The sequence below is a fragment of the Ursus maritimus genome, unplaced genomic scaffold (genome assembly GCF_017311325.1).
Source record: "Ursus maritimus isolate PB19 unplaced genomic scaffold, ASM1731132v1 scaffold_12, whole genome shotgun sequence".
NCBI classification, from domain to species: domain Eukaryota; kingdom Metazoa; phylum Chordata; class Mammalia; order Carnivora; family Ursidae; genus Ursus; species Ursus maritimus.
This window is the reverse complement of record NW_024423564.1, coordinates 65,827,250-65,840,896: the sequence shown is the minus strand read 5'-3', so window position 1 is coordinate 65,840,896 and position 13,647 is coordinate 65,827,250. Positions and strand designations below refer to the sequence as shown.

Genomic DNA, 13,647 nt, shown 5'->3' with positions numbered 1-13,647 from the left:
TCTCGAAAACATATTGGACGCTTGCACTCACTTACACAAATCAGTTTGGAGTTCTAAAATGTAAGAAGGTCATAAGCCATTCCATACAAGAAAACCAGGGAAATAAATGAGCTGCCGTACACTTCATCACAGTGTAATACTACACCATATATTTTTAACAAAACAAAAGAGAAGACTTATAATATACTTGTATTCCTATAATATATGATGCATCTCAAAACAATGTAAAGGTATTCTGTGTTTTATGTAGAGTTAGAATGGTTCTAATAATTCTGAACATATTTTTCACCTCCATTATGGCTGGTGAGACAGCTGAAAGCCATGCAGGACATAAGAACTCCTCACTGTTTGGCACTGTCCCATTATTATAGAATATCTAGCATCCCTGATCATTAAAAACCAAGAGTATTTCCCCTAAATGACTGTAAAAATGCTACCTGTTAATGTCTAAAATGCCACCGGGAGAGTGATACAGTCTCCACTGAGAACCCATGTACTAAATGAATGCCCATGACACAGGCATATGGAACCACATACAGTGGAGAGGGGGACTAATGGTAGAACAGAAAAGAAGAAGTGAAAAGAATACAAGCATTTATGAGAAGAGCTGGTTATAAGGCATCCAGGGTAAAGAGAGTTGAGTTTGGCCAAAAAAAATAGATAATGACCAAACAACTACAAATCTTAAAAAGGGAGGCAGCAGACACGATAGGTAAGGAGAAGTAGGAAAAATAGAAAAGTAAGGGTGTTAAAAAGCCACTATCCCTCAGTACTTACCCTCCACTCAAATGAAACTAGTAGTTTCTCTTTTCTCCCAGGACACTGTACTTATTCCAAATCCCAAGACTTTTTTACATTGCTTTCCTTCTCTTGCCTGTGCAAAATATATTTCTCAACAGAATTCAGGCAGTCCCACTTTTCCAGAAATTTTTTTGCAAGTACTCCCACCTTTATGAGTTTCTTCCTTGTAGAAATCCTAGTGTTCTACTTACTGCCTCAATATTTATTAACCAGCTACTATGTGTCTATAAGAAGATCCTTTATTCTTTCCATAGAGAAGATAGCAGCGTTCAAGGCTATATATGCATTTCAATGAAAACTACCCCTTGAATATAAAAATAATCCTGTGAGTTTACTTACCACCCACTGCCTTACAAGGGTAGTATGAATGATCAACTTCTACTCTAACCCTAAAAGTGAAGAATCCAGAGATGAGAGTGGGAGAGAATTAAAGATGGGTAGAAGTTCAGTTCTTTCAAAGAATTCATGTGGAAAAGAGGATTGTAAATTTATATGACTATCTTTAAATGGACCAGCCAACACAGAGCTGGATTATAGTCACTTTAGGATAAAGATTAGAGTCCTATAAACTTTATTCCTGTCTCTCCATTCTGTATTTTTATATATTTGGTTGACTTGTTTTCTCTTAATAGTCCGCTCACACAGGGCACCTGGGTGGCCTAGTTGGTTAAGCGTCTGACTCTTGGTTTTGGCTCAGGTCATGATGGAGTTGGGCTCTACACTCAGCATAGTCTGTTTGAGATTCTCTCTCCTCCCTCTGCCCCTCCTGCTTGTTCTCTCTCTCTTCAATAAATAAGTCTTTAAAAAAAATTCGCTCACACAATACACATATATTAGGAATCCATACCATATATCAGATAATATGCTCGGCGCTAGCAATTATCAATAAGCAAGACCAATAAGGTCCCTACCATCCTGGAACTTAGAGATTAGTAAAACAAGGAGATTTTAAACAAAGAAGCAAATAAAGATGAAAATAAATATGTGACTATAAATCGTGAAGAGTAACCTGAAGGAAATGTACAAAGACAGGCTTATCCCTTAGGTAGACCAACTAGGGTGGCTTCCCTGCAAGATAAGGAATATTATGCTTTTTGACCTATGTGTGTGCACACACACACACATGTATTACACACAACAGGGTGCTTGTGTGTGTGTGTGTGTGTGTGTGTGTGTGCGTGTGTTTGAATACATTCCACATAATAGGACAGGTCTGCACCAGGTGAATTAGGCCAAGCACACGCTCCTCTAGAAGCAGCCTTCAACAAGGGCACAACCATAGACACACAATATACAAGGGACAGTCCACCAATACAAATGCTACACTCATAGTCCATACTAGAGGTTCTCAAATGCCCATCCTTGGATAGATGGCAAGAGAGCTACATCAGAATCACCTGGAAACATGTTAAAAATGAAAAAATTTCCAGTCTCCATTCTCAACAATTTCAATTTAGTACCTGGAATGAATTTTTATAAAGTTCCATGTAGATAAGTCTGATACTCTGTTAGATTTGAGCCCTTAGTCATACAGTGCCTTGATTCATTACTTAACTGTTCCGTATTTCTTTCATCATGCTCAGAGCACAGCAAAGTACTCAAACTATGCTGTTCAGTGCCGGTAAACACAAAACAGATTGTTTTCAAGTAAATAAGCAAAGGTATTATAAGGAAAGCTATGCTTTTTGTTTTTGCTTTGTCTTCTCAAATACAATGACACTCCTTATCAAAAAGCTTTCACTTAGGAACAGAAAAGACAAACTCTGAGGTGATGCTTCTCAAAATGGAGGACACAGACTACTAGCGGTAAGGCAGATAATTTAATATGGTGCCCAAAGTGATTTTAGATGATACACAGGATTATTTTACATGGCACAAGGACATACACTAAATAACACTGCATTACAAAGGAAAAAATGTATTATCTTTTCAGTTCTCTTTCAGTCAGAAATCCTCAGTTAGCTATTGGTATGCCTCCTACGCCTCTCTATCATTGCTTATCTCATTTTAACAAATAGAGAACATGCCTCAGAGCCTTTGGAAAACAACCATTATCTAGCCAGAACTTTGTAACATTGTTTTGTTTTCACTGTATCCTCTAGAGCTATCATCCATTTAAAACAGAGGATACTGATTTTTCTTCATTATAGCAGTGAGGTAAAAAAAAAAGGTGAATTTAAAGAAAATAGCATAAATTGCATGCAGATATTGTAAAAATTATGAGGATGCTCTATGAATGAAGGTAAAAAAGAGTACTGTGCAAGGTATTACTAAAAGTAACCACCAATTTCTCTGTCTCTCTCTCACATACACATACACAAACACATTCAATAAGTAATTCATTTAAATGAATAATCAAAAGACGCAAATTGTAGGAAGACATTCAATGAAAAAGCTATTCTACCACTTGACATTGTAGCCAAAATAACGATACTCCAAGACATGACAATCTTGTTTGTGCATCTTCTTGACTAAATGATTATGATAATCTCGGACCATATATATAAGAAACGTACCATATGCTTTCATGTGAAAGCGAGGACAATTACCATTCTGTAATCTATACTACATACCTTATAATCCTTGGGTCGGTAGCAGCCAAGATGAGAATGATCTGAAAAAGGATGTACAAAAGAATTAAAGTATAAATTTTTCATATCAAAAAGAAGAAAATTTGGTTTTGTCTCTGGTTTTTGCTACTATCATTCTGTTTCTGATTATAATTTCATACAGCAGTTTTCAGATATATCCTAAAATCCCTCAACAATGCCATAGAAGTAAAGATGATATGCAACAAGCTAAAATCTGTATCCGTTCTTCAGTAATTAGGTGATTTCACAAATACTACTCTTTTTTTCACAAATACGATTTTCATTAGAGTTGGAGATATCAGAATATAGACTGAGTAATTTTTTGTTGCTGAGCAATTCGCCTACATGAAATGGATAATCTTTAGTAGATAAACCAGTTTATGATGACGCATAACTTGAATATACAGATCTGATAGATATTGCCAAACTGCATGTGTTCCCATTCCTGTGAGTCCTCGCTACAGTCAAGTGAGTATGATGGCAACAGGACTAGCGTTAGAGTGTGGTCGCAGAGGTGCACAGGCCTTGCACAAATAGACCCGTACTACAGTCCAGCCCCCAGCACCTCCTGTATAACCCTGGGCTCATTATTTAACCTTTCTACGTCTCAGATTCCTCATCTGTCTCATGTACCTCTTTTATAAGTTGTTTTAAATATTATATGAAATATTACCTATAAGGCAATAAAATAAACGTGAGCTACTCTTACTAACTTCATCAGCACCGTTACTCTCAAGTTCCAAGTCAGACAGGCCTAGGCACAATTTCTGATTCCACCACTTAACAAATATATTACTTTGGTCAAGTTATATAATAAATCTGTGTTTCACTCCTCATTTTAAAAGTATGAAGACAATGTCTACTTTGCTTCAGAGAGTCACAGTAATGATTAAATTATACCGCTTATGAAAGTTCCTAGCACAGTATCTGCAACAAAGTGGATTATAAAACTATTCTAACTCTCTCCTTGGGTAAGGACCACTATACTGCAGATGCAGATTTTGGGTTTTCTTCATTATTAAAAGTCAACATTGAAGTATTTTTTTATAATAATTTTTTATAATAATTTTTATAATAATTTTTTATTATGTTATGTTAGTCACCATACAGTATATCCTTAGTTTTTGATGTAATGTTCCGTGATTCATTGTTTGCGTGTAACACCCAGTGCACCATGCAACACTGAAGTATTATGATCTCCGTGTATTGACATTCAAGCAAATCGGAACCATAATTTGCAATTCTACTTCCTTACACACTCTAGTTAAAAGCATTCTAACATTCTATATTTTACTTTCCCAAAGCACCTTATCAAAAAATAAAAAGAAATGATTATATAGATAGAGACCTAGGATAGTCTATAATCAAAGAATTCCCTTTCTTTTATGGCATAAGATCTTGTTTGTTTTCTGGTGTCCTGAACCATTACATGAACAGCTGAAACATGAATGCCTTTCATACAAGGCTGGCTTCACCATTTAATTCAGTAAGACTCAACTTATTTCAAGTGCTTTTCAAAATTAAAAATAAAAATAAATCCCAGCTCAACTCCTCTTCCATAAAGTCTAATAATGTATAGCATGGCCACAGTAGCGGAAATAAGGACAAAATGAACCTAATTCTCCACACGTGCTAACTTTGAAAATTAAGGTAATAATTTCTGTACTTGGTATATATTCCTTCTGGCAGCTAATGTAATATTAAAAGTATCCGTATATTAAAACGCCAGTATGTCTTCTGCTTTCCATAAACCATTTATAAACTTATCCTAACAGAGAGAGATTTATAATTTTCTTTTATTTTTAGAAATCCAGCTGTTACTGAGGTTCCCAATGTTTTGCACTTAATCACCCTTACCCATAATTACTCACTAACTATATTCTAAAAGCAGGAGATAAAGGAGAAAAAAGTCATGGTCCATGCTCACGATATGCTTGTAATTTACCTTGGTTAAGTTATACAAAGTTGAACAACAGCAGCAGAAAAGCAGCGGCTAAATCAGAATGGTACAGGCAATTAATGCTATTTTAAAAAGTCATATCAGAGATTAATCTCTCAAGGTTGAAGGCAATCAGAAAAAACTTCCTAAAGGAGGAGAGAGCTGACCGGGGCCTTAATGGATAGGTCATACTTGAGGAAGTATGAAGAAAAATTAGAGGTAACAGATTGTGCGTGCAAGTGTGTGTATGTGACCTTGATCACTTCTTTAAACCTCAGGTTCCTTGATCTGTAAAATGGAGATAAATAATAGTATCTAAAATTCTTGATTATTGTAAGTAACCAATGAAATATTAGCACTTAGAATCAAGGCCAGCAGAAAACACATTCAATAAATGTTAGCTATTACCTGGTTCTCTAATAACCTCATGAAATAGAATAGGCGTTACGCACTGAATGTTTATCTCCTCCCAAAATTCATATGTTGAAGTCCTAACCCCCAAAGTGATGGTATGTGGAGATGGGACGTTTGGGTAGTAATCAGCATTGGATGAGGTCATGCAGATAGGTCCCTCGTGATGGAAAGAGCGCCCTTCTAAGAAGAGGCAGCAGAGAGCCTGCACACGCACATGTGCTCCCACGCTCTCCCTCTCTCTCTCTCAATCTTTTTCTCCATGTGCACACAATGAGGAGGTCATGTGAGCTTACAGGGAGATGGCAGCTTTCTACAAGTCAAGAGAAGAGATCTCAGAATGAAACTGACATTGTTAGCACCTCAATTTGGGGCTTCCCAGCCTCTAGAATTATGAGAAAAATAAATGCCTCTTGTTTAAGTCCCCGGTCCATGGTGTTTTGTTACGGCAGCCTGAGCAGACTGATAGAGCACGGAGACGAACGGTTGTTTCTACTGTACATTCCAGAAAGCTGACCCGTATGTAGCTAGAAAGTAATGGAACTAAAGTCTTTGATTAGTTCACGCAAGAGAATGGAAGTGCCTTTGGTCTCAAAAATGACATCAAATTCTGGATTTGTTAACAAAATGGATGTGATATATAATCAAATTAGTCAAATATCAAGTAGCGACTAACCTAAACTAAATGTGGCTGTCAGTCATCAAAATATTTCCAGAGCAACCATCTCATATAGAAACTAAGATCCACTTTGTACAAGGGTCACCATTCCTGCTGGGAGTAGTCCGACATCTTAGAGCCTTTGCATCCTTCCTCTTTCCACAGTTGACCCTCACCCAACAGGCTCAAATATGACTCAGTCCTTAAGGACCAATCCTCACTTTAACTAAGAAGGACTTAAGGAGCTTTAATCTCAAATTTAGCATCCCTGTATCAGCTCATTCTTTCCATCAAAGTAATTCTTGAGCCCCATTCTGACGATCACAGCCAATATGTGTTCTCTATGAATCAATCGCTATTCTGGCAACCTCTACAGTACTCTACCTTGAAGGGTACTATCATCTTCCTTTTTATCATAATTTCAAGGAATTGATCCCCATTCTAGTAGTGAGTGCTACTACTATTGCAAAACATCCCTGCTGATGAATGTGTGATGAATTCACTCTATCTGAACCTTCAAAGAGTATGCCCTTGGAGTCCTTTATCAGCAATTACCCTACTGCTCTCCTAATGCCCACATAACATCCTAAGGTTGGCCACTGCTCTCCTGTGAGTCGTCATGGAGCACGCAGCCATGCATTTGCTATATTGCCAGTCCCTACAACTGGAAGCAAAGCTAAGATGTCCAGCTTTATAAAATAAAAGCAGGGTTTAATATCTCTTAGGGGATCCCACCTTCTAAAAAGGAAAGACATATAACATGTGTTCTCTGTCTCTTGCTCACTTATGATACCTTCACCAGAAACTGTTTCCTCCGACCTCTGATGTTTTCATCTTTCTTATTTCTATTGTTGTCTGAAGTCTCATCAGCAGAAGTCTCAGACTTTCCCCCTATTTTTCTGTCTGATGTTTAGCAAACAGCAAACTTATCAGTGACTGAAGAGTGATGATCATGAAAAAAGATAAACTAATGTCTCATAAGCACATGAAAAAACATTCAATGCCATTAGTCAAATGTAAATTAAAATTTCAGTGAAACAGGACCGCCTACTCACTAGAATGGTTAAAATAAAGGCAATAACAGGTGTTGTCAAAGATGTGGAGAAACCGGACCATCATACACTGCTGGCAGGAATGTAAAATGGTAGAGCCATATGGAAAACAACTGGCAATTTTTTAAAAAGCTGAACATAAATTTACTATATGAACTGGCAATACCATCCCTAGGTATCCGAAAGAAATAAAAACATATCTATGCAAAGACTTCAATGCAAATGCTCAAAGAAGCACCATTCATAATGGCCAAAAGTGGAAATAATCCGGGACTCAAGGTGCGAATATAGATTTATTGCAAATGGGTACGAGGAAACTCTTCTGGATGATAAAAATATTCTAAGAACGGACTGTGGAGATTTTATAACTGTGCAAATGTATTTTAAATCCTTCAGTTGTGTACTCAAAACAGGTGAGAATTCTATGATATATAAATTATAGCTTACTAAAGTTGTTAAAAATGTTTAATAATAGAGAAATGAAGAAACTAAAAAAGGAATTCCTGAAAATGACACAGCTCAGCTGCCCATGCTCTATGAGATGAGGCACACATTTAAATAAAAGCTGAAACAAATAAGATATTTTGCTAATAAGTATATATACAATGACTATATGCTATTTTACTCAGAATAGTAAAATGTTACCATTTATTGTTCTCTATTCGAGTTATGACATATTAGGTTTTGGAATGCAATTTCCAATTTATTTTACTTTACAAACAATAACCACCAAACAAAGAGATTAGTGGAAGCTCATAAAAGATTACAATCTTAGGTAGAAACGAAACTCATAAAAGAATCTTCAAAATGAAGGGAATAAGAGAAGTTTCCTCCAAGGGGGAGACAGAATCTAACATCTTTTCATATTCTAAGCAAATAAAAAAGGGGCCAGGATGATGCCCTGAATTTCCTCTTCAAAAAACACCAATGATTGGATAAAGCTTACAAACATTCTTGCAGCACAGGACTTGCTGGATCTCTTCAAAAGGACTGTACAAATTACAATTAGAATGACATACCATGAAAATTCCAGATAAAGAAAATGTGCTTGAAAAATTTATCTTAAAAAAAAATACATCTAAGTGGAAATAGAGAAAGTGGGAGGAGAGTGGTGGGAGGAAGGAAGTTGGGGCGAGAAGCGCTGGACCCCAGACCAACCAGGGCTATTCTGGAACTCTCCAACAAGCCACTTAACCTGTCCAGGCCTCTGTCATTTTTTTTTTGATCAAATAGAGTTAAATTCATCCTCATGTGATTATTATGATGACTACAATAGTCAATAGTGGTGAAATGATATCCTATAAAAATCCTATAAAAACTTAAGAATTTTTAGGCAGGATAATTTGGCAAGAAAAGGTTTAAGAATTTGCATTAAAGTAAGATAGTCACTAATGAAAATTCACTCTATCATAAGAGATTCTATCATAAGAAATTCCCACATCTATCAATGGCTGATGAAACCCCAAAACACAACCACCCAATAGCTAGACAGGAAAAAAAAAGGCAGTCAAAGAATAGAAATGAGATGGAAAAACTCTTTACAGTAGAAGGGCAAGTAATAAATGTACAAAATAACAGAATTTTTAAAAAATCACTATTTGGCAAACTTTACAGTAATAAATTGTTTCAAGCAAGAATCATCACTGTATCTTAAAGGGGTCAAAGTTGAGGAGTGACAGGATATAATAGTCTCAGAGTATCTCCTCATTAATTACAAAGGGAAGAGATAGCACCTTTATGCTGGAGAAACCTCGCAGACCCCATCTTAATTAATGAGCAAATGAGTATCACCAGTAACGAAGCAGTATCACGTGCTTCCTGACATGTTGCACTGAGAGTGACACATCACATCTGTTCTATTCTGGGGGGAAATGAATAATCTAAATTTAATCATGAGGGGAAATCAAACAAACCCAAATTGAGGGACATTCAACCAAATAACCGGCCTGTACTTTTCAATATTATCAACGTCAAACACAAAGAAAGATTAAGGAACTGATCCATTTTAAAGAAAACTAAAGAGACATGTTAACTGGAGGCCATGTATCATGTGGAATTTCTTTTGCTATAAAGATATTATGAGGACAAGCAGCAAATCTGAGTTAGGTTTATAGATTAGTTATTATTATTATATCATTGTCAATTTTCTGCTTTTCTTAATTATATCACATAATATCTACATTAGTGTCCTCGGGCCGCCATAACAAAATACCATATAGACTGGGGGGCTTCTACAACGGTTCTGGAGGCTAGCAGTCTGAAATCCAAGTGCCAACGTGGTCAGGTTCAGTGGAGAGCTCTAGTTCTGGCTTGAGGATGGCTCCCTTCTGCTCGTGTCCTCATGAGGCAGAGAGAGAAGGCAAGATCTCTGGTTTCTCTTTTTAGAAGGGCACAGATCCTATCGTGAAGGCCCCACCCTCCTAACCTTATCTAAACCTAATTACCTTCCAAAGGCCCCATTTCCAAATACTACACATTTCGGGTTAGAGCTTCATCATAAGACTTTTGGCGGGACACAGTTCTATCCATAGCAAGGACATAGCAATGTCCTTGTCAAAAAAAAAAAGTTTATACACAAACATACATACAGAGGTGGGGTGGGGGTGGGGAGGAGAGAGACTGAGGAAGAGGGAAAAACAATATTAGTATGTGTGGATTCTGAAAGATATAGGGGGATTCTTTATACTTTTTCAATTTTTCTGTAAGTCTGAAATTATGTCTAAATAAAAAGTTAAAAGAAAAAAGCAGACTTCACTAATGACCTCTCTGATTGTACCTCTACGTAAGTAGCTGACTGCGGCGATCAAAAGTTACTGGAAACTCTAACAGTTCTGCTGGCAGATACATAATAATTATCAAAAAAATCAGACGCTTCAGTGCATGCCAAAAACATCTTCCAAAGGAATATCTATATTGAAGTTATTTTCGATTTTCTTGTTCTTAAACCTTTTTTTCCATGTCCATAAATTTCTTCCAAGAGGGAAACAGAGTATAACATCTGTTCCTAATTTCATATAATCTGTTACTGTGGTTATAAAAGACTTATTGGTTACCACATCTATCTCCCTGCTAATGCTGAAAAAGCAAAATAAATGAACACAAGCTCTGCATGTTCTCGGAGAAGAATGTTTCATTTCCCCATTTTAAAAAAGGGGAATTCTACACTACAGTTTAGAAACGAAAAGAGATGGGAGACATGTTATGACTGTGTTTTTTTTTGACTGTCTCATTTTTCTTCTTCTGTGCCTTTCTCAGTGTGCAGTGAATTAACTTAAAGGCTGCTGGGGAATGCTTGCTGAACCGACTAACCAATGATTATAGATACTGACACTCAAATATCCTTAATCATATAATACCACTTAATCTTCCTCATAAAAGTCATCTTCAGATTGAACTGAATAACTTATCTAACCATTAGAACCAGGGCCTACGATGAAAAAAAGATTCCTATAAACTAATCTTAAAGGACATTATCTTTTCAGAAATGTAAGTATTATTATAACGACAGTGGATATTAAGGCCTGTGTGCTAGGGCATTTTACATGGTCATATTTACCGTGTTATCTCCATTCTTTAATCTACTAATTATCAAAGTAGTTACAATGGTTTGTTCAAGAATGCCCAATTTATGAATAAGTGACAGGGCAAGTATTCAAATATATGTGTAAATGGATGTCCAAAACCCATAACATTGAACTTTTTTTTAGTATGGTGTTTCCCAAAGCCTATCCACAAATTAAAGAGTATATGTTAAGGTAGGAAAATGGTTCCATAGTCAAATAAATTTAGAAATTGTTGAGCAAAACAAAATCAGGTTTTTTTTTTTTCTTCACTAGAAGGTAACCAGTCTTTAATATGCTACTATGTACTTTGAATCTCAAAGAGGGAGATTAGTTTATAGCAGCACAGAAATTCTATTATTTTTACCCATTATTATATGGGTATCCGACAAGTTGTAAAAAGTAGCACTGCACCTTATTATCCAATAACACGGCAAAGAACCTATTTGTGTTCACTGATGCCAAGTGAAAGGCTTGACTGTAGCCAAGGCAACTAAAGCTATGAAGAGACACAACTTCGAACTTACCATTGTGCATCCTGGACCACCCATCTCTTTCACAGTCTCTGCCAGAAGATCCAAATAAAGCATCAGCCCTGGGACTTGGGGGGTCGACCTAGAAGGAGGAGGATTCAAAGTCAAAAAGAACTTAAATGTTCTTTCAGTCTCTTGGCACCAAAAAATCAACTCAAGTACATAGACCGTAGTCATCAGGTTAGCATGATAGCGCCTGTGTGGTTCAGGCATGTTCTGAAGCCAGAGCTTAGGTGAGTATTTTGCTGTTCATGTTTAAAAATGAAATTGAAATTAAAGTCCAGAAATTTTTAATTATAAATTTGAGTCTATTTTCAAACAAATTCACAGTTGAAACGTCCATTACCCCATTGCCTAGTGGGCTTTCCATGACAAAGCTACAAAAAGAGGGATCTATTTTGCCACATTTGAAAAGCAAGTTTAGCCATTTGCTACTTAGATAGATGTTAAATTCAAACAGTGTCTTTACTTGGCTGTGTTCAGAGCCCAGCACGCGCAGTGCTTTATAGCTCACAGATTATTACAGAAGCATGTTTTCTAATGAAAAAGAAAAAAAGAGTGATATAAACCATAAAAAAGATAGCTCTATTGATCAACATTAAAAACTTTGTACATAAAAGGACATTATTAAGAAAGTGAAAAGCAGGGGCGCCTGGGTGGCACAGCGGTTAAGCGTCTGCCTTCGGCTCAGGGTGTGATCCTGGCATTATGGGATCGAGCCCCACATCAGGCTCCTCCGCTATGAGCCTGCTTCTTCCTCTCCCACTCCCCCTGCTTGTGTTCCCTCTCTCGCTGGCTGTCTCTATCTCTGTCGAATAAATAAATAAAATCTTAAAAAAAAAAAAAAGAAAGTGAAAAGCAAATCATTTAATAAAAAACATATATATTTGCAAAGAATTATCTGATAAGGCATTAATATCCAGAATAAATAAAGAAACCCAAAAATGGACAAAGAACTTGAATAGACATTTCTCCAAGGAAAATATACAAATGGCTAAAAGCACATAAAAATATGTTCAACATCATTACTTACTAGCGAAATGCAAATCAAATCCGTAATGAGAAAAAAAAAGCTATAATAAGAGACCAATCCACACCCCCTAGAATGGCTATAATAAAAAGAAAACAAAACAAAATAATAAGTGTTAGTGAGAGTGTGGATAAAGTGAAACCCTCATACGTTGCTGGAGAGAATGTAAAGTGGGTCAGCCACTATGGACAACCGTCTGACAATTCCTCAACAAGTTAAACACAGACATACCACATGGCCCAGCAATTCCACTCCTAGGTATTAAAGCGATTAGGCATGAAAACAGGTACTCAGATGGAAACTTGTGTATGAATGTTCATGGAAGCACTACTCGTAGAACCAAAAGGTAAAAACAGCCCAATGTCCGTCAACAGATGAATGGATAACCAAAATGTGGATATATCCACACAATGAAATGTTATTCAACCATAAAAAGAACCAAGTACTGATACATGCTATAACATGAATGACACTTGAAAACACTGTGCTAAATAAAAAATGCCAGGCAGGAAAGTCTACATATTGTATGATTCCACTTAGATGAAAAGGCAGAAGAGGAAAACCCATATAGGAAGCAGATTATGGTTGCCAGGGGCTGAAGAAAGGAAGAAATGGTGAGTGAATGCTTAATGAGTACAGGGTTTCTGTTTAGGATGATTGAAAAAGTTCTGGAACCGTATCGTGGTGACAGTTGCACAACATGTACTTACTGCCACTGAAATTACACACTTTAAAATGGTTGAAGTGGTACATTTTATGTTAGGAGTATTTAACTGCAATAGAAAAAAAGATCCTATTCTGTATCAAGGAAAAAGAAAATAATTCTGTTTAACTTTCTGGGATGGTTGTGCCAGTTTGTTGGGGAGCATGCTAGCTGTTTCTTGAAACTGTTCCTTACTAAGTGAGACTGTTTCTCGCACAATGTATGTAGAACTAGAATGTCTTTCCTAAAAGTACTCACTTTTTGCATATGCATGTATGAAATTATTATTATTTTTTGAGAGATGAGGGAGGGAGGGAGGGAGGGAGGGGAAGGGATGGAAGAGGGAGAGAGAGAGAATCTTAAACAGAC

General features: G+C 36.6%; 1 protein-coding gene across 3 annotated transcripts in view; it reads right to left on the bottom strand.

The window, feature by feature from the left end:
- SPATA6 (spermatogenesis associated 6) overlaps window positions 1–13,647 on the bottom strand; it is a 139,960-nt gene that overhangs the window by 63,385 nt on the left and 62,928 nt on the right. For all 3 annotated transcript variants that reach the window (XM_040627328.1, XM_040627329.1, XM_040627330.1), the window contains exons 8-9: window positions 11,540–11,627; window positions 3,375–3,415 (exon numbers count right to left, since the gene is read on the bottom strand). In XM_040627328.1, the coding sequence (XP_040483262.1) occupies window positions 3,375–3,415; window positions 11,540–11,627 (129 nt within the window). The remainder of the gene's footprint in view (window positions 1–3,374; window positions 3,416–11,539; window positions 11,628–13,647) is intronic.